This window comes from Ischnura elegans, chromosome 10 (genome assembly GCF_921293095.1).
Source record: "Ischnura elegans chromosome 10, ioIscEleg1.1, whole genome shotgun sequence".
NCBI lineage: Eukaryota > Metazoa > Arthropoda > Insecta > Odonata > Coenagrionidae > Ischnura > Ischnura elegans.
Window position 1 is genome coordinate 85,883,889 of NC_060255.1, and position 25,200 is coordinate 85,909,088.

The window sequence follows — 25,200 nt, forward strand, 5'->3', positions numbered from 1 at the left end:
TTAAGAGAAATTTAATTATATCTCTATCAACCTACTGCACTAAGTCGAGTAACGACAGTTAAGTTTTTATGAACATGGCTTTACCAGCCCATTTACCTAAGGATAACAACCCTTGAATGTTTCCTCTAGGTGTTAAGGGCATCATGGCTATCGATAGATGAAAATATTTTCATACCTATTATATTTTTTGAGAGAAATTTAATAATTTATTAACTAACGACTGTCCTAAGTCGAGGAAGTAGTTAAGTTATGGTGAACAGGGTACCCAACCCAAGTTGTGAAGAATGCTTTATCCGACCCATATACCACGGGCTACCAACCAGTGAATTTTTCCTCTATTGCGTCCCAACTCCGAACTCATCTATTTCTAACCCCTCTAACTCATCTCCATCTTCCCCTTACACCTGTCATCTTTCCCGCTGAGCTCTCTCTATCTCCATATCCTATGCAAAAAAGGAAAGCCACTCAACTCTACCTCGATTCGCTCCGGTGTGTGACCCCACGTCAAAGCGTTTTGTGGGACTCTCCACCTGTTTACTGGGAGTGAGCTTTTTAGTGGACATAGAAATCCTTTTCATCAGATAAAAATATATCTCGTGGAGTGGATTCAATTTTGGGCTGGATAAAAACGCCTCACCTTTCTCGCAAGTGAAAAAGTCTTTGTGGGTTTCGTCCTCCTAAAGTGTAGGTACCATTTGATTGAAGCTCTCAGCGAGATTGTTTCCTTCATTGAATTTTAAATTGGCTGCGATAAAGGTTTAATTGTGGTCGAAATTAACATTTTGAGTGCCATGAGCGTAACAATACGCCATGTGAATTCCTTATTTCATTGAATATTTTTGCTACGAGCGTAGTAATACGCCATCCGTCATTTGAAAACTCATATCTTGCCATATTTTTTAACCCATTTAGTGCCAACCGGTTTTCTAGGTACAATGACAAAAGTGCCGAGGAATTTTTGCCGATTTTGCAGTAGGTTAGGAAAAAAAAAATTATAATTAGGAAAAATTAGATCTCAAAAATAACTAAAGATAGTGTATATTCAAAAGCTTTAGGAACTATTTATCATATATGGTTTCACCTTTTTAATGTATCTATTATTTAACGAATGTTTAGAAATGTGAGTTAATTTTTATAATTTAAATAAAATAGTTACTTTTAGAATGAAAAATGCGATGGTGGTTGGCGTAACATGGTGAAACTCCTTCATGATGCACAAATGTTAAGAAAAGATTTAGCTGTTTCACAAAATAAAATATATTTGCGACCGGTTTCGATACAGCGTATCATCATCTGGCAATTACAAGTATCAGTACATAGAATTTATACCCTTGAAGGCGTTAGAGGGGTGGTAGAGTGGAGGTGGAGAAAGGGGGGACATTCGGAGTACCCATTATTGGATGCAATTAGTTTGATTCTGTTTAGCTCCTTCATCCTGTTGTAATTCTACAATGGAATCAATCATAATCTGTGAAGCATACAATGTATTGCTGATAGTTTTCGAGAGAAGTGGTGTCGTGAATTGCGGTGTATTATTTGGTGGAGGGGGTAAGGGAAGGGAAGGTAGGTTTGGGAAGTACGTCGCTGATGGGTCACTGCACGGGGTAGCCGAGGGTTGGTGTATGATGACAAAATACGGGGAGGGGTGTTATGAAGTGGTGAGTGTCATCCGTAATGGTTTCTCAGAAAAACATTGAAAAGTGGTGAATGGTGAGAATACAACTGCTCGTTAACTAATGTTATGTTGGGTGAGGTTTGGCCCACTAAAATTTCCAACTGCTCGAGTGCGTCAAGCCTTGGGCCGTTGTTTCCTTTATGTAGGATTATCGGTTCGAAATCGCTTGTGTGGTCGGAATCCAAGAGGTGTTTGGCAAAGTGTGAGGTTTCTTTGTTGTTAATAAAACATGAACGATGTTCCTTGGCCCGGATGTTGAAATTCCGTCCAGTTTTTCCTATGTAACAGGAATTGCAACGGAGTTTATATACTCCGCTGTGGTCACCGGCACTAATTTTGTCCTTGGCACTGCCCAACAGTTTGCCCAGTGTATTTATACTGTAGAAGGCAGCCTTCACTTGATCTTTAGGTAGTAATTTTCCAGTTTTGTTGGATATACGACCGAGATAGGGGATTCTACGCCATTTCGTGTCATCATCTTTCCCTCTATCTATGTAAATAAGGTTGAGTGCGAGTCGTTTTTGTTTTTGGTGGTACAGTTTGTCAGTTAGAACTTCGGAGTACCCATTATTGGATGCAATTAGTATGATTGTGTTTAGCTCCTTCATCCTGTGGTAATTCGACAATGGAATCATACATAGTCTGTGAAGCATACAATGTATTGCTGATAGTTTGTGAGAGAAGTGGTATCGTGAATTGCGGTGTATTATTTGGTCGGTGTAACAATTTTTTCTGAAAATCGAGAATTCACATTTTTGGTTTACATTTTGAATGGTTAAATCTAAGTAATTCAACCTTCCTTCACATTCAACTTCACTAGTGATTTTGATGTTTTTGTCCAAAGAATTTAAAAATGACACGAAGTTGTCGGTCTTAGTGAGCCGGTCCACACACAGAAAATGTCGTCGACGTATCGATACCACCGAAAAACATTTTTCACAAGGGTGCTATTAGAATTGAAAACACATTCTTCGTAGTTGTCCATATATATGTCAGCAAGGAGTGGAGACAGCGGGGATCCCATGGCGAGGCCGTCAGGTTGTTCATATATCGTATCGTATCATACAAAGAGTGCTAGCAACGTTGCCAGGCGACTTACGGGATTTACGAGTGACGCGTTGCTGGCATTCTTGTTTTGTTGTATGGAAGTAACGCTCTCCAGAGGGTGCTTTCCATTCATGTGACTTACGCATCGACTAGTGTCGACTCACAGAAAATGCTTATAACTCTCCAATTCCTGAGCGTAATCGCTTGTTGACTTGCGTCGCAAAAGTCGGCGACACACAAAGAATGAAACACGAAAACCGAGACACTAGTCGACTTTTGTCGACGTGTGTCGATAAATGGAAAGCACCCAGAATCGCACGCAGGAAGCAGTGGATCATGATCGTAGGCATGTTGCATGTAGTGCATAATTTAAAGGCTTTATAATTTTATAATCGGAAAATGAAATTAAATGCCTAAAACAGTTTATTATAATATGATTTTTGAAAAATGCAGAAAATGGCCAGCACTGAGCCGATAAAAGGACATAGCCTATTTATAACTTAAAGTGTTAAATGCATCGTCATGGGAAAAAGGTGACCTTGTGCCTTTATAGTTTATCTCCTGACGAGTGGGTAAAGAGTTCATGAAAATTGAGGCACCCACAGAAATCCTTGCTATTTTAGGTTTCAGGTCGTCCGGGAAAAGAAGCCAATTACTAGAACAAGGAACCTTAGACTAGATGTTTCAAATTTGCACAAATGTGAAATTATTAAGAGATATGTATCCTCAACTATGCTAATCATCATTTGAAATGAAGCAGTGAATGATTTCAATATGTGATTGAAAAATGTCTTTAAGGCATGGTATTTGTAGGAAGCGACCAACAGCTAAGATCATTTGTGCCATGAGGAAAGGGTGGAGAGAAACCCGGCGTCGGCATTAGCCTACTCTTAACAAAAGGCGCCAAGGGGATCACAGCTTAACGTCCCAATCGAAGGATGGTGCACCTTAGGATTCCTTTAAACCATTCTTATTTCCTCGTGTTTCTTTCAAGGGTGCTACTTCCCAGGATAACATTGGTTTTCTTATAATAGATATGTATATATTATCAAAGACCTCTTGTATTCAACTATCGTGAAATGTTTACTCAAGCGTTACTTAATCTCGATCCTCCTTCCATTCTTTTCTTCATCGTTTCGTTGTATTTTTTCGCCCTGTATTTTTGACGTTTATTTCTACTCTGGAGCAGCAGTAGTCAAATAGCCTTTGAGCCGTTAATTAATTTTCGTGGACTAATTATTTCGAGATGTTGATGGCCCACCCTCGCCTTCTCAGGCTTCATCATTCCTATCCAATTTTAGCCGCTCTGCGCCTCTGCTTTTATTAATACGGTCGACGGTTACATAAAAAAGCTTGCGGCGAAAGCTATTAAAAGACGTTTTTGCTCATTGTTACTCATTTTAATTGTACACGTCAAGGTGAGCGCTTTGTAAATTTTTAATTAAAAACAATGGCTTGCCAATTTGTTATTCTAGCGTTTTTCTCCGCTTTGTCTCGGTTATAGCATCACGAAAATCACATCCAGGCTTACCGCGCCGTGGATGTAATGGGTAAAATAACTCCTTTGGTTAATTATAATTACCATGGATTTGATGTAATTTATTTAAGTTTGGATTGAAGCCGTTCTCCGCGCATGTTCAGTTGTATATCGTTATTCCCTGATTTTGCATTCTTTGAAAAAAATTCATGTTATGTTACTGAATTAAGTAAATATATCCAGCTGGTTTTGGTGATATCAATTCATATTAAAACTTCAGCAATTCTTGGCTCGAAACTGCTGGAACAAAATTTCTAATTTTGATCCAATTTGAGTCTTATATGAACATCAGTTTCAATTGGTAAAAATTCGAATTTACAATGTTGCAATGTTATGAATAATTTAATTCGATATTATTTGATTTTGTTACGGCGTATTTTGTCTCCCTGCAATTATGAATTAGCATTTTTGTATCTAAATACTAGTGCTTATTTGTTAACTGAAGATCTCCCCTACAGCATCTTCGTTGAAACTGAGACAGTGACTATTAACCTTGTTTTACAAATAACATATCGTGCAGTTGTGATTAAAAGCCACGAAAACATTTGATTTTGTTCACCTAGAAGAATTTTTTTAAAAACTATTGTGAGAGTGAGTAAATGAAAATATTTGTTTTTCTAGTATGTGAATACAAGAAGTTATGTATTAAGCAATGCAACATTTAAATAAAGACGAAATTTCTGCACAAACGAAATTTGAGCAGTCAACTGATTTGGAAATAAATGTAACCACATTTAAATTGAAATAGATTCAACGTTGAATGATTTTGAGCTCATAAGTATAATACTTCAGCTATATACATGTTAAGTCTACGTTTTCTACTTTCGTTCGTAATGTTTTTGCGTTACAGGTATTTTTAATGCCAAAAAAGGTTTGTGATCGCAATATTGCATTATTTAGTAATCTACAGGTTAAGTAGTTATGCCGACCTCACCGGAATGATGATGGCGATATGCAAGGGCATAACTCACGTAATTCATCACATATAGGCATGTTACTAGGTATTTTCGGGGTTTTTGATACCGGTATCCTGAGGTCAGTAGTAGCCCAACCCTATCCACTTTACCTCAATGATCCCTCTATGTCCTTAACACATATATACCTAATTTCCGTTCTGCTTGCATATGAAATTTATTAAATTCACTTTTATTACAAATATCGATGGCAAGACATATCCACTTTATTTATTTGTGATAATTATCCTGTTTTATTTTCAATGCACAACGTGCGTGGGAATGGCTAGGTCATCATGTGAGCTTAGTAATGGAGTTAGTCTGATAAATCGGGGGTCACTTGATCATAAAAACAATTTAACGCGGAAATTTAATTCGTTCAGTCGCTTTTCAAAATTAAATTCATTACATTTGAAGCACTCATTAGTATGCATAGTTGATGGACGTTTTCTAATGCAATTAAACTCTTGTTTTAATCAAATGAATTGTAATTTTACATAGCCGCCAAGTGAGTGATTTAGTTTAAACAGTGGATTTCAGGTTTCATTAATACTTCATTCGAAAAATGAATAGCTTATGAACTTCTAAAACCATTGCGGTCCGGCTCTAATTCCTGTTAACTTGGTGGATTACCAATGCTATACGATTTTATCTAAGTGCATTACGTAATCTAAACTTCACATTTAGATATTAAAAATTATATAATTGCTGCTAAATTTCATATAGCTAAAGTCATTTTCATTTTTTCTCTTTCTTGATTATATATGCGTTTCGACTGATGTTTAATTTGAAAGTAACCGTTTCCAATCGATATGTTGATCGGCAGTCACCTTTTGCAGGAAAAAATTATATCTATTGTTATGATACCACAGTCACTCGAATAAAATCACTAGTGCCCAAGAAGAGCCTTCTTCAAGTATGCATGTAAGAAAGATATAATTTCATGCTATTAAACGATGCCACTAATGGATTTCCTGATCCTATCATTTATCCTATCCAGCTTGGAAATCTTTGATATTCAGCTTATTAAAACAACTTGTCTGTTTCCACACTATTTCATTTTTACCTAAAAAGGTAAAGGTAAAAATAAAAAAGTGTGGAAACAGACAAGTTGTTTTAATAAGCTGAATATCAAAGATTTCCACCGCATCACGCCGGACACTGTATCTTTCATTTATCCTATCATTTGTATTCGCGATTAGTCTATGCACCGTGGGGCATATTAGGTGGTCTTCAGCTCTCTAGATCGCTAGTTTCTACTAAAACATCACTCTCAGAATTTATTTCTTATTCACAGATAAGATAATATAATTTTATCCTCACTCACGAATGACCAGCCTTTTTTCACAGAGGATTGCTTGTTGAAAACTTTAGCAATCACTTTGGCATACTCAAAATGCTCTGAGTAAATCCTTGTACGTTTTTGTCTCCATTTGAAATTTTTTTTCATTATATTGCATGAATTTGTTTATTTTATGAGATACAGACAAATCTTTTTATACAACATGAAAATTAAAGCACGATGAAAGTTTTTTCGCGAGTGATTCGTGACAAAATTAGGCGAAATACATACCATTCGAACGATTATATTCTCGCTTAAATCACGCGGATGGAGAATTTCTTTGGTGATGGGTTTCCTCTCGATCACTGGGATTCATATTATCTAATTTTCCTTTTGCGATACGTTTTTGGAATAAATAATTCTTTGCATGGAATTTAACAATGAAATTTATGCTTTCACGCCAAAGCTGTTTCGTTGTCAATACAGTCACAAACCACATACTGTCCCAGGCGATCGTTAAAACAAGATTAAATTAATTTTTTTATCCAGACGGTATAAATTCATTTATACACTCCTTTTAAATATCGAAGGTTTTTCAGACTACTTTGAGTAATACAACTGCGATAAAAAGACTACCCGTTCTCTCCTTTCGTTGTCCATGTTAGTGTTCAACCTGTGAGAAAACAGAAGTATACTATTTCAACTTATTTATTGTGCGAAATAAGTCACTTAGTAATTTGTTAGTAATGTGAACGTAAATATTTTTGAGGAATATTACGAAGTGATTAATTACGCACTACAGATATGTGGTTCCACCATGTGAAGCCTGTGTATATTTACCGTTTTAGTTTAATTTCCGTTTTCATTTGGGTCGTTAAATTGCCTTGGAAAATAATCTTTCTGAACTGTAGCGAATTCTTTTCCCGCAGAATCATGTATGCAAACTTGCTTAAGACCAGTTTCGTATATCTACCGTGAGAACGGCGTACATGGGTGTGAAATTCATTCGAAGTCACTCCATTCGGCATGAATAGTCGAGGCTCTTCCATGTTCACTGGTCAGTTCGCCCCTTGAGAGGATAAGGGAAGGTTACCGAGGGAGGAGGGTTTATCCGCTCGTAGCTCTCAGGCATTGAAGTCAACATGAATATGCATCCGTGGCGTTGCATTCTCTGACCCATTGCTTGTCCTTTGCTTGGGTCAACGTATACGAGAGCCTGAATGTCCAACGCAAGCGACCAAGGACGTGATGGTATGGAGATACATTCATAGAATTGCCATTTTCGAGAATAGAACCAGGCCGACAGAATAAGCTGTAAAGTTGGAGATAAATAATTGGATTGTTTTCTTAAGCTTATGGATAACTTAATCCAATTTATGTTTTATGTCTTCACATCCAAGATAACTAAAAATAAGAAAGCTTAAGGTCTCAAATCTATGGCTAAACTTCATATTAACTCTTAGGTACTATGAACATTCGAAACAGGTGAGATAAATATGAAATTAACTTAATTATTTTCCTGAAATTAACTTTTTTTAAGTAGGTATTTAATTTGATAGATGTCAAGTTCCAGTAGGAAATTAATAACAGGTAAACAAACGCTGTCTTCGGTCATCATTGACAGCGAAATATGAGATCGCCATTTATATCTCGTTTTCTTGCAGAGAGCCATAAAACTACCGGTGTTTACCACCACCTATTTGGCCACCTATTTTCTCATTCATTTATTATAGCTCAATAACTAACCCATTAGCTGAATAGATTTTCATTAATAAAGTTTCTCTGCTAAATAACTGTACTTTAGGTTCTTTTCATACTTTTCTTGTAAATTTTCTAGGTGGTTATAACTCCAAGTATGTGAATAAAGCCTCTATTCATGCAATTTTTCTGGCTGATCTTATTCTGTGCGACGTATTTGGCCAATGAAAGTTTATGCTCACTTATAAATTTCATTTTCATTGCATTTTTTAAGTATCTTGTATTTTGCATGGATATTTTAGCAAATTTGCTGCAATGGCTCATTTATTGTACTGTCCCATCCGTGTTGATGTCATTCCATTTCTAAATTTGGAAACATAGCAGAAACCAATTCTAATCCTGTATTTTACCATTAGCTGTACATATTTGCTAATATTTGGAGCTAGCAGGTGCTGTCTTCGGCCATAGTTGACTGCGCGATATTAGATCACCATTTCAACCCTGTTTTCTATAATCTATAGAGGCTGTTAAATTGGAACATTGGACAATTGATAGTGTTTGCTGGTTCCAGTTTTGTACGAAGTAATTTCATGCTCCTAAATTAAGAGTATATTGTGCCAAGTGCATTATTTTCGGCTGCTCTCCTTCTTAGTGTTATAATTTTAGAATATATTCCGTGATAATAAATTAAAAAATAGAAATGCTACGTGTCATTCTAACATTTACAATTTCTCTCCATTTTCGCACAGGTATCTGAGTGATCGCTTGGAGGGGGGCGGGTCGCTTGGATTCGAGTGATGGGCGGGGGGGGACGAGGAGAGGGGGTTGGGGGCGGCGGCGGGGGCGGGGGTTGGGGGTGCGTGGGAGGGGGAGGCATCCTGGTGGCCCTGGTGTTGGCCGTGGTGGCGGGCGGCGCGAGGGGCAACCCGGACGCCCGCAGGCTCTACGACGACCTCCTCTCCAACTACAACAGGCTCATCCGGCCGGTCGGCAACAACTCGGACAGGCTCACCGTGAAGATGGGGCTCAGACTATCGCAGCTCATTGACGTGGTGAGTACATCCTTATACGCGATCCTGCCTTCTGTTCTATTCTGCCTTTCTTATACAGCTACGACATGCAATCTAGTGATTTGATCGATGGATTATTCTTCGTCATAGGATAATCCTCCAAAGTTGTTGGAATAGCTGATGGTAGGACCCGCACGCCGGTGTGACGGTGCGGGATTCCTCGTCCGTTCCCTTCCGCACCTATCCTCTCCCAGAGGCGTCGTCGGGCTCCTTAGGCGGCGGCGCCTCCTTCCTTTTTCCCTTCTGTCCTCCCCCTTCTGGGTGCAGAGGTGAAAAGCTCGCGCTAACAGACCATACCCCGGGAGTGTATCCTCGCAAGCCCGCCCTAGGGTTCCTTTGGTACGACATGCAAAGAGCCTGAGAGTCAGCAAGAGATCAGGACTCCTCGTTGGGTCCTCTGAAGGACACAACACACCGGGGCTGGGAACCAAGACAGAGACTTGGGTGGGAAGGAACAAGGAAAGAGGCGGCGCCGCGAAAGGAGCCCGTCGACGCCTCTGGGGTAGGGATAGGTTTGGAAGGGATGGGGCGACGTAAAACACCTTAACGCTAAAGAAGCGCAAAGGGCCTACTCACTAGCGAAACCCGGCATCGGCCATTAATGTGCCAATGATTATGACGGATTTTCCTATTAAAGAGAAAAACCCAGCTATCAAATCATTAGTTGCCGCTGAGAGTCAGCAGTAATATCGATGAGGTATTGCGTAATTTCAATTGCCTATTACTGATTGCAATAATGTTTCTTCTATAATTATTACGGAGGCTTCCGCGGTGATTAAATTGGTGATTGTTTTTCGGGTTAATTCCGCGTCGACTCATTTTTTGGCGGACGACGGTTTCGGGCGCGTTCCAGCTCCTTCTTTATGTCCAGAGTGTCCAGAGTCCTGTCTCCAGTCTTTCGGTCCAAAGTATATGCAGAGCTGCAATTCTTTATATATAAGGCTAGTCACGCGGACGCTGATTTTCTCGCTTTAAATTCCATTGTTGGAAGAGCCGTTTGAATGATGAAGCTAAAGGATAGCCGCCCTCCCTATTGAAGTTATATTCATGATTCGCAATTTCCATCGCCTCCCTTATCAGCCGAGGGAAATATTTATTCTCTCTGGCGATGATTGTTGATTCTTGGAATTAAATGATCGACCATGCGCGCTCCGCAACCGCAGAAAGGCGAAAATTTTTCTTTTCGGTTGTCTTGCGATGTTCATCTTTTCTACATTTGAGGGATCTAGATGATTGCCCGATGTATGATTAACTACAGGAACACATAACTTCAGACACCGAAGGAGATAAACGAGATAGGGGACTGCAAGGGAATACCATCAAAAGGCAAAGGCAAATGCTCTCTTGCCATACGTCGCAGGAACTTCGGAGAGAATCGCTAGTTTTCACCAAACACGGCGTTTTGACGAGATTTAAAAGCTTGAATAAGACCTCTGACCTCCTCCGGAGTAAAAAAGATCGTCACCCACCGGATATCTATAAAGGAGTGTATGAAGTAATGTGTTCCTGTGGTCAAAATGTTGTTTGACGCTTCGGTTTGAGAAAAAATCACAAATAGGAACAAATGTCAACCAGCCTTAAAGGAAGCAGGACCAAAAAAATTGCATTTAGTCTCTTTAGCCCGTTAATGTAAAAGGTAACCTACCATATGAATTATCCTTTCCGCTGTTTTATTCAAAGCTGTCCTAGTTTTACATGGTGAACTGAAATTTTCTTGTTCTTTAAAAGTTACTGCAATGTAGTTAAGTATTTGTTAAAAACCAGTGTAAATTGGATCCCACGAATTTCGACCATCAGTATAATTTTTTTGATTTGCCTAGTAGACCCGAGGCATGAGCGCTTCCGTGTCACGTATTTACTAACGCTCATTAGTTTTCCATCTATTAGACTCAGAGGAATCCGTCCAATTATGCAAAAACTTATGCCTCCGGTTATAAGAATTCGAAAAGCGAGCAAAAGTATCGGAAGAGAGAAGCATTGGCTTGTTTGTTGGAATGAAGGTCATCACCTTCACCTCTCCCACTGATAAGGAATAGTTGTCGGGAAATTCCTTTCCCCACAGGAGCGGAAATCGCTCCCAGCTCAGATTAACAGCCTGGAAACTCTGTTTCCAGGTACATCCTGTCTAGCCTTCTTTCGATTTTCTCGCAAGGAAAACTATTTTTGAATGGAGGGATACAGCGAGGAGGCAGAATACTTGTTAAAGATTGGGAAGGGCTTCATCTATATCGAATTTATCGATTAAAAAAAGTTTTTTTATATAAATCTTTATTTTCCATGGATATTCAATTATCCCATGCATCAATAAATGTCTGTCAAGCATTAGACTTATATTCGGTAGAACTTAACCACGCTAAATTTCGCGAATGCTAACTTAATTACGGGAAACAAGGGTATTTTACCTTGTTTTCTAAGAGTAGTCGTTCGAAATTTCTTTCATGCGATAGATTGAGTCAGCGTTAGATGCAAACTTTTTTTAGTTTTCAGTTCATTAGGAACGCTTAGAAAATGTATATTTCGTCATTGGAAATTCTACTCATTTACAACGTCTTATTGTCTTCTTCAACGTGCGAAAAAATAAGTTAAAATTATAAAAATAATGGATAATGATGTAATATGGCAATTCGCTGAGAGTAACGTCTATGAAGCACTGATGTTTGGCTTTGTTAGTCTCGTTCTTAATGACCATATATTTTTCACCAATAAAGTAAATAAAAATTAACCCTCGTGGCTGAAGATTTTTATTGACTCGAAAAAGATGAATCCGGCCATTGATGGTAATCAAGTACACGCCTATTGGCCCAAGAGGTGCGTAGTTGACTACAAATGGCAGGATTCATCGTTTTGGAGTCAATATTTTTTTAGTACAGGTGCGCTTGTTTTATTATTTTTTAAGGCTCATACTTTTTTCGTCTAACCTTTCTTCCTAATTTTACCATTTTCCAATAGTTCTCCTATGCTACTGAACGAGCTAACAATGTATTCGTCTTGTTTTTCAATATGCTTGTCGCAAAGCCTCAAAGGCCCTGGGAAAATTTCCATGTCTTGGAATACATGAATTGAGCATAGAAAGGTGCATCATTGCTCAGAAAATGTCTATAGCTTTTTAGATTGCCATCCCCACGCACTATGCATATGGATTTTAATATTTTAGTTTTCCTCATAGTTTAAAGGGAAATATATACTATAAGTTTTCAATACAGTGAGACATTTCTTCCTTTTCAAGTGAAAATCTCGCATGGTTAAGAAAGATGGTAATGGAGGGATGATTCAATACAAATTGTTCAGGATGTGATGATTTTATATTTTAGTTTTCCTCATAGTTTAGAGGGAAATAAATACTATAAGTTTTCAATACAGTGAGACATTTCTTCCTTTTCAAGTGAAAATCTCGCATAGTTAAGAAAGATGGTAATGGAGGGATGATTCAATACAAATTGTTCAGGATATGATTGATATTAAATTTTAAATTAGGATATAAACTGTTTCAATGACACGTTAACGTAAAATTCGAAAAAATATAATGGGTTTTTGCTAGCACTTTTTGCATATGCTATGATGAATATTAAAGAAAATAATAACAACATTTGATATTCCGATGAAGAGGTATGAGATATGCATAAATGTTAAAGGTTGAAAAAAAAAACTGCGTGGGAAGTATTGTCTTTGTGACGCAGGAAGCTATTTTCCGTCTTTCGCAATCACCACTCTCTCCTTCGAAACTGGAGCACTGAGGAAGCCTAAGTGGGACTCCGTTCGGTTGCAAGGGGCCTCCTACGATGTGAGGAGAGGAATGCTGGTGAAGGGAGAAGAGACAAGGGTATGGGATGCGCCTGCAAATTTGCTCAAATCAAACAAACCTGGCGGAGAGCGTTGTTGTCACACGACGAGCCCCCTTTCATACGGCTACGGAGAGATACGACGCCGGTGAGGATCGTTCGGAGTTATGCCGGGGCAAGGGTGGGGCTCCACGCGGCCTACCGTGAGCTCAGCACCAAGTGACCAGGGTTACCAACTTATCAGCAGACAAGAGAAAAGCCTGGAATCAAAAATGCCGGATAAATCTAGGAATCCTTTCTAGTTATCGGGAAGTACTTTTGAGCAAAACGAAAAAATGGAACTAAGGAACGAAACTTACTGGCTGGTAATTTCTTTCAGTATTTCTTTATTCAACTTTGACTCATTTTTCTTAATTATCCTGCATGCATTAAACATACTGAAACATTTGGTAAAAGAGCACGACTTTTACAAAAACTGGAAGAAAAAAATAAAAGATATTGGCTGAAAATTACAATTTTATCAACGTGGATACCATTTCATAAAATCATCTGATGTAATTTACAACACACTGAAATATTCAGTTAGTTTTACGAACTAAACTAAATTTGTAGTTTTTGCCATTCATACTGCTCCACCCTTTCAAATCGTCGTTAATGCAGGCTTCCAGCAGCTGAGCCCTGAATTTTTACCTTCTGCCAGCTGTTCATACCATTTCAAACCTCGAATGATAACTGTGTATATATCTGTTGCTATTAGGATAAAGATCTTATTATTTACTGTAAAATCGGTTATAAAGTTCGTCATTATCTGCTGTAAGCAATACGGAGATTGTTGCACGTAGCTCCTTTTGATTCTCCTATCCGCTAATGTTTCATAATTCCTTTGTTTTGTTATGCTTCATCACCTATTCCCTGTGATCCATCCAAAGCCTGCTTTTGCTGCTCTTCCCATCCGCTTTTCAGGCTCGATCAAAATATCGTTTCATCCAAAGATTATTCAATTACCTTTGGTAAATACGGCATTACCTGCCAATTCAAATTTCTATTAAGTAGAGAAAGTGTGTAAAACTCCTTATAAAAACGGTGAATACGAGAAAGGTACTCAGGAAAACCAGAAATAACTCAGTAATTTTGTGCCGGGAACTGAGTGGCTACTATGATAGTATGAAGGACGAAGTGCTGCACGACTGAGTTATCGATGGGATACAGAGTTAGATGACGAGTGAGTTTGGTAAGTGCAGCGTTTGAAACTGGGGCGTGTGTTCTGGGGAAAAACAGGCTCGGTCTACAGCGGGTAAATAAGTGATGGGTGGAAGGCTGAGGCTATGCTGAGGAGGTCGGACTTCGGGTGATAGCAAATTGGCCTTTTAATAACCGTATGTTCTCGTTTTATTTTCTCTTAGTTTACCGTAAAATTTCCATTGAGACGGACACACGTGCTTCAAATCGTTACTCAAATCTCATTTAGTTATTAGTTTACTTCAAAGTGTTAAAATTCTCTTCCTATCCCGTATTTTTTTCTCATAAGCACTTGTTCCAATTACTTACCATTTGTCCTATATTCCTATCCTATCTTCCACTTTCATTCACGTTTCATCCCTGTATGATGAAATATATTCTAAAGGCCGTTTTACATGAGGCACGTACTTGCACAATATAACGTGTATGCGAAACCGCAGTCAAAATTGCGTCGTGTTAAGCGGTGAATTGCTAGAACACATGCTAGAATGCGTGGACGTGAGATGGCAAAAAAGCCCCTGTTCCAATTTCGTTCATACATTCGCGCAACTCCACGCCATTTAGAAATTAATTCAGTTTTAATCTGCGCGATTCCGTGCCCCGTGTAAGACGGCCTAAAGAGAGCTAAGCTAATGCCTTCTTTCATCAAGTATTTTTCAGATCCTATTGCACTATACCTATCAAAATGACAATAGTCTTTTGAAAGCCACGTACTCGTATTTGATGACCCTAGTTTGGATTCGCATATGTGTTTCGCTAGTAGTCGCAAATGGAATTTTGAATGTTTCGAAGGTAGCCGCTGATATACACTCCTGACACTGAGGATATTTTCCCAGTTATGTATCCAAATTATTAACTTCAAGAAAGGCCAGAGCGTTATTGATGTAGAAGTTTAACAACCGAAATATATAGCTTTTGAAAATGTGAAATGAGCCGAAATAGTTCAATCAGTTATTCAAGCGTCGATAATCTTAGCCATTTAGGGGACTTAATCTAGCATGGGAAATAGCCCGTTTGGTCAAATGCCCTACTTCTTGGGCAATTCACCCGGCCCAGTTTATTGGGCGTGTGGGGTCAGGAAGGCCTGCAAGCAACGTGTTATATTCGTGCGGAAGGGGATGGCTAGGGTAAACAGAGGGGGTCGAGCGAGCGAGGCGCAGTATGTATCAGAAAAAAAGAAACAGATTTCTCATCGTGTAAAGGAGGTTGTATGCTGTCCCGTCGGGTAGGGAAATAAAAATAGTTCTAGAATCCGGAATTGAGCTTCGCCCATTAAATATTTGTTTCGACTGGGTCCACAGTCGCCTTCCTGGAAAATGAACTCATGGACACATTATGTCATCCAGCAATACAGCGTCGAGTCTGTGCTGTGCCGTCGCTTCTTCCTGTCCGTGTTCTTTTAAGGTAATTCTATCTGTTGAAATGGGGAGCGGTACTAGGATTTGGCTACGGAAGTGATAACTACTAAACCGTATTAAACAATCTGACCTAGCGTAGTATGCCGAGATCAAGTATTGAAGTATTATACCTATATCAGCGTACACTATAAACCAATCACGGCTTACATTCCTTTCCCTCATAGCTTGGAAATTATGGCTGTAATTCAGAAGCTTTCATTTATCCTTTTATTTGGAAAGATAATTTATTTGCCAAAGAAATTCACTCGTATAATTGTAAGTGAAAATCCGTATTAAACCTAAATATGCCTGTGTATTGTCCATTTTTAATATATAAGGTGAATTATTGCACCAACCAGATGATATCTTTGTTTCTTAGCTGAAAATAACCCGACAAAAGCTTGTTTCCTGTTTATACAAGAGTCGCGGAAGCATACTGTCGCCTTGGGACGAAAAGTAGGGAGATGATCAATTTAAAAAGAGAAAAGTCGATTGATTTTGATTTGAATGATCCAAAATTCCGAAAAAAGGAATAATTTTGAAAAAAATCGGTGAATATTTGCTACTAAAGGCATTAAAATTCGTTTAGCTGCTTATCAAGGGATCGCTCCCTTCTCCAAGGATTTTATTCGCATTCTTTACTCCTATCCTTCCATTTTTTTCTACATTCCGTAGATTCGAAATACGTGTGCATCCTTTGCTTGTAACTCAGTGCATTAAACCAAAGATATGTTTGGGTAAGTGGTGGGTAGAGCTTGCCTTGAACTATACTGTAGGCGTGAATTTTTCCCAAATTCAGGGAAAATAGGCCTGTTCTTTCCATTATCCACCTCACAGTCCGAGTATATATGTTCTGGGATGTGCGAATGCTTCTCTCGAGGTTAGAACCCGGGACCATTCTAACATTAGTACTGCGCTCCACTCTTTGGGCCACCAAGCTCCATTCATGCGTCTCATCAAGTTAATGTTGTTGAAATTGAGAGTATTTATTCCCGTATATTAATTTGAATGTTGTATATATTTTTTGTTATTTTAGTTGGTTTGTTTGCCAGAAAACAGTCGGAGTCTGGCTAAAATAAACACGCTTATGCTCAAATATTGATGGATCCTCGTGCTTTGTTCCCCTGATTCATATTTAATTTAAATATCTGCTCAATAACTTTCTAAGAACTTAATTGTTAGCACAAAAACCATTGGAAAGCGTTAATTATTCAAAGAATTTAAGCTGTGACGATTTTTCTGTCATTAACTTCTACCGCAATGACCAAGTTATTTTGTAGTACTAACCTTATTATCGCTGAAGAAATGTATACAATACTTGAAGCAATTCAGTGCATTAAATACTTTTTTGTGAATGCCTGTCATGTTTCGTATTTTGTTTTTCTGTTTACGACATTCTTATGTTTTACACTCACTGATTAGTATGTACACTTAGTTTCTCTTAAAAATCTTTTAGGTTTCCTTAGAAAGTATCAGCAATATACTTTAATTAATGAAATATTATGGCTTATTCTTTCTCTTCAAAGTCATTTGCATTAGTTTGATAGATCTCTTCGTTTTCATGTACTTACTCTTCATTTTAAAATCATACTGTATACCAATTGGATGATCTCGGAGAAAGCCTAGTTGCATATTTCATTGAGTCATAACAAGTTAAAATCAGACGTTTTTGTCTTTGTAGCAAGTCAAAACATAAATGTTTATTCCTTGTCAACATTGAATGCGTTCGTTATCGTAGGTAATTTGGTGAATATGAGGAAAATGCAATCCTAATCGTAGTAAAACTGGGAATAGGAAATGTCTCCTCGTCTCGCCAAGAAATTTTGGTTTCCCCTCTGTCAGCGAAATGTTGGGGCGGTCGAATGAATATTCAACAAGGAGCAGCAGAGCCTTAAAGACGTTCGTGGTCGATGTAGCCGGACAGTTGGAAGGAGCGGTGGTGTTCCAAGTGTGTGTTTGTCTGCGTGGGGGCGTGGCCATGGAGGGAATTGCGATTCCATTGGTACTCCATTACTACTATTACCTACTTTTCCTTAGACCAACAACTTTGCTCGAACGTTTCTCTTCTTGCGGCTCTATACTTACTCTTACTTTTTATAATTACCGTCGATGATTAAGCGGTTAAATTGTCGCCTTATCTCGAAATTCCTTGTGTGCTTTAACATTGTTTGAACGATATTGGAATTATCTTCGGTGAATATATGTCAAAATAACTTCCTTATATCGCTTTTCCTCGTTTGGCCTTACCTTGTGCAACATTAAGAAGACTGCATTAATGAAATTACTGAGATCGCAGTAAACAAGAGAGGAATGATAGCAAAGTGGGTCGCGAAACCTTTCAATTCTAGTATGAATTCCACCGTAATTTCCTTAAACAAATTCGTTGTAAAACTAATTTCTCTGCATTTTAATTGATGGAGTCGGCTGCTGTCGTGTAACTCTACAATATTTTCATCCTTCATTTATTCAAAAGTGAATTTGGCGGAATATGTGGCGTTGAGGTCCGTGCTATATATTTTTGAGCTATTGGAAAGTGTTAAGATACATCTTCACTCATGCTCACTTGCTCGTACGAGAATGCATCGCTAACTCTCAAGAGGTCGTATTTTCTCTTGAATTTCCTTTGAGTGATTGTTTAAAATTTAAGGCCTCAATTTGAAATTTCAAGATGCAAAAGGTGAGCACTTATCATTAATCATCAGTATCTCAAAAAAATTCTTCTATTGAGATATGTTTTCATTTTAGGTTCCTTTCATGATTTGCAAGGATCAGTTTAGTAAGGCCAATAAACTTTAAAGACTTGGAGTTACTAAAAACGGCTTTATTTTTCTACCGCCAAATATTAAAGTAACTAGCTTTCTTCTTCACCCATGGCAAAGAGTTAGATGAGAGCTTGTTTGCAGCTCAAGTTTTCATCCGTAAGTTTCAATGTAGACCGAGTAAACCCTAACGATTTATTAGGTGCACTAAAATATGAAAATTATATCTACATAAATGTAACGAGATAAACTTTCAACTTCCCGGGGGCTCCTTATATCGGCTTCGCAGCCAAAAAGTGCAACGAGCCGAAATATCGGCTTGGATTTTGTCATTTTTCAAATTAATAATTATGCTGCAGCTAAAATTTTGGATGAAAAATCAGAATTAATTATACGGTTAGGCATTAATGAAATAAGGGTAAAATTCAACAAAAATAATGCTGAAGTGCCAAATTAAAATACTGAATTTGATTTAAAATTTAATTCTAATACCTCTGGTATTTCTTGCCAGAACGACTCTAAGTTACTTATAGGGTTTTACATCAAGACGGTGGCACAAGATTAAACTAGTATTTCTTCAAAAATCGAGACCGATGACTGCCAGTTGGCCAAGAGTGATGCTTAGTCTATGATTTAGAGCAAGCAAAGACGAGCCTTCATTTAATTTTGGTTTGCCCTAAACGCTATATAGGCGAGAGTGGTGCGTCGTCTTAAGACTGCTGCTAAAGACGATTTCAATTTATTTTTCTCTTGTTAAAAACTAAAAATATTCGTTTATTATCTTATTCATGCATTGGCAACGGTCAGGCAAGAGTTAGTTTACATCTCTAGTTTTCATCTTTTTGTGTCGAAGTAAATTGAGTATACCCTAACGATTTACCAGGTGTTCTAGAATGTGCAGATTTTATCCCCGTGCATTTAAAGAGATTATCTTTCACACGCTGCATTCAAGCTGATGGAAGGGTTCTATTGCTTGAGTGTGTTCTTAAATACTTAGAGGATATTTAAACTGTATTTCTTCACAAAATAAAGACAAACGACTGCCTTTCGAGTGAGAGTGATGCCTCGTATTACGATTTCGAGTTAGCAGAGACGAGTCTTAATTTCGATTGCTGAAAATATCTATACATTCATTTTCTTTCTCGCCCATGGCGTAAGGAAAATTCCATGTGTATGCCCTTAAATATCAAGCTGATGACTTAAGATTCAAGAAATCAAGAAAAAATATATTTCTCGAGCCAGAGTGATGCGATTTATTTAGACTTTGAGCTACTGAACACGATTGTGTGTCATTTTTCTATTGCCAAATACTACAATTGTTTGCTTACTTTCTTATTTACCCATGGCAAGCTGTTAGTTGAAGGTTTTATCTTTATGTTACGAACCCTCACGATTTACTAGGAGTACTGAAATATGTAACTCTTATCCTCGAGCGTGCTACGAAAAAACTTTCACACGCTATATGTACGCTGATTGTGATGAACAACAAAGGTATATTGCAAGTATTTTCCCTTAAATATCGATTTTAATACCTTCGGTATTTTTTTCCGGTAGCACTTCAAGTTACTAAGAGGTTTATGGATCAAGATGATGGCATATTGGAACTAGTAATTATACACAAAATCGAGACAAACTTGCCGATCGAGCGAGAGTGATGTTTCGTCTGATCATAAGACGAGGCCTCATTTAATTTTCGATTGCCTCGAAACGTTCCATAAATTTATTTTCGTTCTCGCCTATGGTCGATGGGTAGTATACGTCGGATATTTAATTCACGAGGAGGAAAGGAAAGACAAGGGGCGCGGGAGACCGTGGAGGATTTGGACGGGAGCAAGGGGTCGCGAAAAGAGGGTAATCGCAGTATGAAAAGGCTCCAGGATAGAATCACGCAAACTTTAATTACGTCGTCTTCGCGAAGATTGTCGGGATGTCGGAGTGTGGGGTCTTGGGACGGATGGCCCTGTGGGAAATGGTGGGAGAGGGAGGAATTCGTTTGGGGGAGGAAAGGCTGAAGGTTTCCCACACAAAAGAGAAGGCCCGAGTTCCTCCCCGAGTCAAAAACCTCTCAGCTCATTCCACTTCCTGCAATCTCCTCTCCTCCCGCCCTCCGTGCGATAACCTCTCCCATCCGCTCCCCCCCCCCCCCCAGTTTTTTCCAGCTTCCTGCCAAACCGTCGTTTTATAACCGACTCCCTGGAGCAACCTCCCTTGGAAATTTCCGACGCGCGCTCCGTCTCCTTTTCACGGCGCCGTACCAACCCCTTCCTTCTTCACCCCTTTTCCTGGTCCATTCGAGGGATGAAGCCGACAGAGAGCCGGGAGAAATAAAATTAAAATGACTCGGCAGGTGACACACCTTCGGGACTCGTGATTTAAAAAAAAAAATTGTTTTAAGGGTAGAAAAATTTTCTTTCCCTACCCCTTCCATCTTTTTTTCGTAGTATCCCTCCCCGCCCCCCTTACTTGTTTCTTTTCCAAACCCCCGCGACCGAAGCCTTTCTCCAGCTCTCAATTAAATCCCCTTTTCCTTTTATGTTTCTCCCACCCCCAACTTCTCCCAGTCATTCTCTTTCTTTTTGTCCCGTTTCGAGTGTCTTTCTTCTCTCTAAAAAGGTTCCTTGATCCCTTTTGGCTTCCGTTTTACAGCTACAGTCGCTCTCTCATTTCAATATCAGTGAAGCTTTCCATTAAGCTGGTTAATGAATAAGTTGATTGTTCCTTTGATTTTCTTTAACCGTGGCCTAAAATGTATTCTTGCTCTCTGTAGATCAACAGCGTCATAGAACGGACTTCTTTGTGGTTTCTTCTCCGTCTTTTCTTTGTTATTATTTCATGCCTGCCATTTATTTTTAAAAATTTTAATCTAGAAAAATATTTATTGAGGCACACTCTTGATTATTCTGTATGTAAACAATTAATCGTAGCGGCTCAAAGTGCTTGATTTCAACGAGTTATTTGTTTCTTTGGAGAATAGACACTTGGAATGAATATTATTAGCAGTAGGCATTAAGTTGTAATATTTCAAACCATATTCTTGGAGGCATAGTCCCTCAATCAAGTGGCCAAGTAAATTGCAAAGTTATCTTTAACCCATATAAAGTCATTTGACTGTCGTAAAAATAAATAAAAGTGGTTATGTAAACTATAATTTATTTACTATACTCTTATTATTATAACTATAATTTACTATACTGTTTTATTTAATTTACGTTTTTGAACTATATTTTACAAACATTTCATAGAGGGCGCTTGTTTTTTTGTCTCTGGTGGTCTTTCGTTTTTGAAGCATTCTAAAAATTCCTCGGAATAGGTACAATTTTTATGAATATGTGTTAGTTGTCAATCCCTTAATAAATGCTCTAGCAGATTATAATGACTCATGGATGTATGAATTTTGAATAGATCGTATTTTTCATGTGGGGGATAAATCGCTTTTTGGTAGCAAATTGCGTGCACATTAATTTATAAGGTCAACCAGAAATTAAGCTAGTAACCATTGAATTAATAATTGATTTTCCAGCCCAATGGTTTTCAAACTTGGGCAGGAGATGTGGACATGTAAAGTATACGCTGCAGGTGATCTTGATTTCATGTACTGCATTGGGAGGATATGCCGCATATATAAATGTAAATTCTGGACTACTTTTTATATTTTGAAGCACACCCGAGGATTTTTTTCGTTAACTAATGCTTTAGTTTTAGGCAAGCGGAAGTGACACGTGTACTATCTGATCTGCTCCTTCAAATGTAACTCTTCCTTGACTTTCAACCAACGATTAACGCACTTATATATAGACATGTATTGCGCAAATAACTTAGTTGACATAACCACAAAAATTTCGTTACAGTCCAACAACTTCTCATCCCCTCTGATCACATTTCTCTTGGTTAATTCAGTATCTAAACCTATAGCGTATGTTTTAGTGACCATTCAATTATTTGAGGTTAAACTTTTCTTAAATGAATTCTTTTGGTAATTTTTGTCTTAAAATTGCATTTCTAACATAATTTGACCATTCGTACTTAATGCGCGCATTTAAAGGCCCTGAAAAACTGAAAATTATAAAAGAAGTCGTTATTGAGAACATTGGCCCTTTCGAAAAAAATTGCATATCAACTTGGGCTTTTAATTAAATTATATTTGAATCAAGTTCCTCCCAATACAAAACTTCCTCGCGCCTCTATGAATCAAAATTTAAGGTAAACGTTTTAAAGGTTTACGGTATCTTTATTTTAGATTTTACTGAGGAAAGACGATAATGCTATTTTCACGGAAAATGTAATCTGTTCCCCGTGATTATTATTCGAATTACAAATTGAGTTCTTGAATATATGTAATTTAATAATTACATTGTTGTTCTGGAATTTTGCTCTGGTTCGAAGGGTGATGGTGATGTAGTCATAGGATTTTCTTGCGTCATGAGGATTAGGCATAAGATCTGCCTTATAATCTTCATTAAAAAAATGAATGGGTAACAAGTTACAGTGTCTCGTTTGAAGTGATTTCCTAATCAAGTTATTTATATGAGAATTTTATATTCTGCTCATTAAGCTTGAAAAAGTTGCAATTTATTAATATTGCTGTAAAATGACGAATTTTGTGTACCCTAAAAAAAATGTATGCCTGTGGATTTCATCAATGAATACAAAATCTAAATAATATTAAATAAATTAAAAAAATATTTCTTTTTAGTCCATCAGTTACGATAGAAACTACATTGGAGGAGCCCCCAAGAGATTTAAGCTTCTGTGCATTTATTTCTTCTCCCCCCCGCAATCATCTTTACCCCCGTTCTCTCCTCCTTTTTCCTTCCCATGATTTCCCCTTCCCCATAGCGCCAGTTGACGCGACTGCACTGCAGATTCCGGAATCGGCTCCAGCGAGTGGAAATCTCTATTTGAGCACCGTGATCTTTCACCCGCCTCGCGTCTCATCCGCTTCCTCTTTAGCAGTGATCGGCGTCAATCCTAAAAATTGTGTTTTTAGATGCTATAGTACGCGTTTTAAAAGATTATGCTCGAGACTTGAAGTAGTATGTAAAACAAATTACATCAATCATTCTGCTAAAACTGTCAAAGCAAATGGACTGGTATTATTATTATTATTCGAGACTCAAATGACCGATGGCGGCGCTGCTGTCAGTGACGTCAATTTCCAATATGGCCGCCAGAGTGATGGTAAAATCAAAACAATCGTAAAGCATTGGCGTACGGAGAGAACATAAACCATAATATCAAGAGCTAATAAGATAGAAATATTCTTTTAAAACCTTAATATGGTGTATTTCTCGGCTTCTTTCGTCCGTAAGAAGATCTAGAACTGAAGAAAACTTCTTGACGATGTAACTAAAGGTGTTTAAAAAGTACCTAATCATTACCAGTCAGGTTTGATTCTCGACTAGCATCCATCCGACTCGTATTGCGTTTCTTCCTAGCCATTTCTATCGAATACACTACAAAAGAACTTAATAGTATTTCATACACAATCTACCGCTTCAATACATGGGACCATAATCCATTTCAGGCAGTTTTCGCGTTGTATTTGGGCGCCACAGCCGTCTGCTTCACTGATGTGGATTGCTGTGTTCACCTATATTATTATCATATTTCCGGATAAGAAATGAACTAAATAGTTATGTAGTGTGATTTACCATTGGGAAATGAAATTGTTTGGTATGATTTAGAAATTTAAGGACGACTTAAGGATCTTTACTGTTGATTCACATCTTCGTTGATTACCTGTTCTTGGTAAAATCATGGAGACGATAGTTATTCGTTCTTCATCCCCATGTTGAAGCATGTACATACTAGTTACTGAACAGCAAGGTTTCAGATAAATAATATCTACTACTACTAATTTAGCTACATTTAACAATTTTATTAATACTTCCTCAGATGAAAATATACAATTTGGTGTAATTAATAGGTAATTTGCAAAAGGCTCGTATGTATGTTAGGTTTTAAAAATCGTCTGCTTTGAGTTACAAAAACACATTCATTTGCTCAAAGTATTGCATTCAGAACTGGTATGCCCTATTCTCGAATTTAACAGTGTTATATGGCATCCTTGTTATAAAGTGTAAATGATTACAACTGAAAGGGTACAAAGAAAATTTTAAACTACTACGGTGGATTCAATACTAAACATACCCCATACAGAGAAACAATGCATATTTTGGATATCCAACCGCTGATGGTTAGAAGGAAACTGAATGGCCTGATATTTTTACATGAATTATGTCATAGTATGATAAGTTGTACTTGTCTTAATACTATTAGTTTTAATCGTTCAGTTACCTCAGAAAGGAATTGCAATATTATCTTTGTAATATTCTGTAGAAACAATACTATTTATAGCAATATTATTAACACCAGGTTATGCTTATTCGACAGAGCATCACATGAAATTGGCTGGGTTTTGAATTTAAATTGGGTATCACAGTTAAATAATAATCCGTTGAATGAGTTATTGTGACTGTCTACGGGGAAAGGAATTTGGGGACTAAGTTTATTTGCCCACTATTACATTTCAAAGTCGAAATGAAACTTGGCCTTGCCTTGAATAGGTGAAAGTCGTCCATTTCTTGTCTGAAAGCAGTATGTTTTGTGACTATGTATGACTTCGAATTGTCTACTGAATTGACATCTGGAATCAATCAAAATAAGCTAATAATGTTTACCATAGTTCACATATTACTAATTTACATCGTGAGACGCTGTTAAAAATCGTTCTTTCAATGGTACAGTAGGTTCAGCCTCCTTGC

General features: G+C 37.9%; 1 protein-coding gene across 1 annotated transcript in view; it reads left to right on the forward strand.

Annotated features, from left to right (window-relative positions):
• The first annotated feature begins 9,064 nt into the window (after nucleotides 1-9,064).
• LOC124166626 (acetylcholine receptor subunit alpha-like 1) overlaps nucleotides 9,065-25,200 on the forward strand; it is a 182,395-nt gene continuing 166,259 nt past the window's right edge. The window contains exon 1 of the mRNA XM_046544241.1: nucleotides 9,065-9,244. Coding sequence (XP_046400197.1) covers nucleotides 9,212-9,244 — 33 coding nt within the window. The 5' untranslated portion in view covers nucleotides 9,065-9,211. The remainder of the gene's footprint in view (nucleotides 9,245-25,200) is intronic.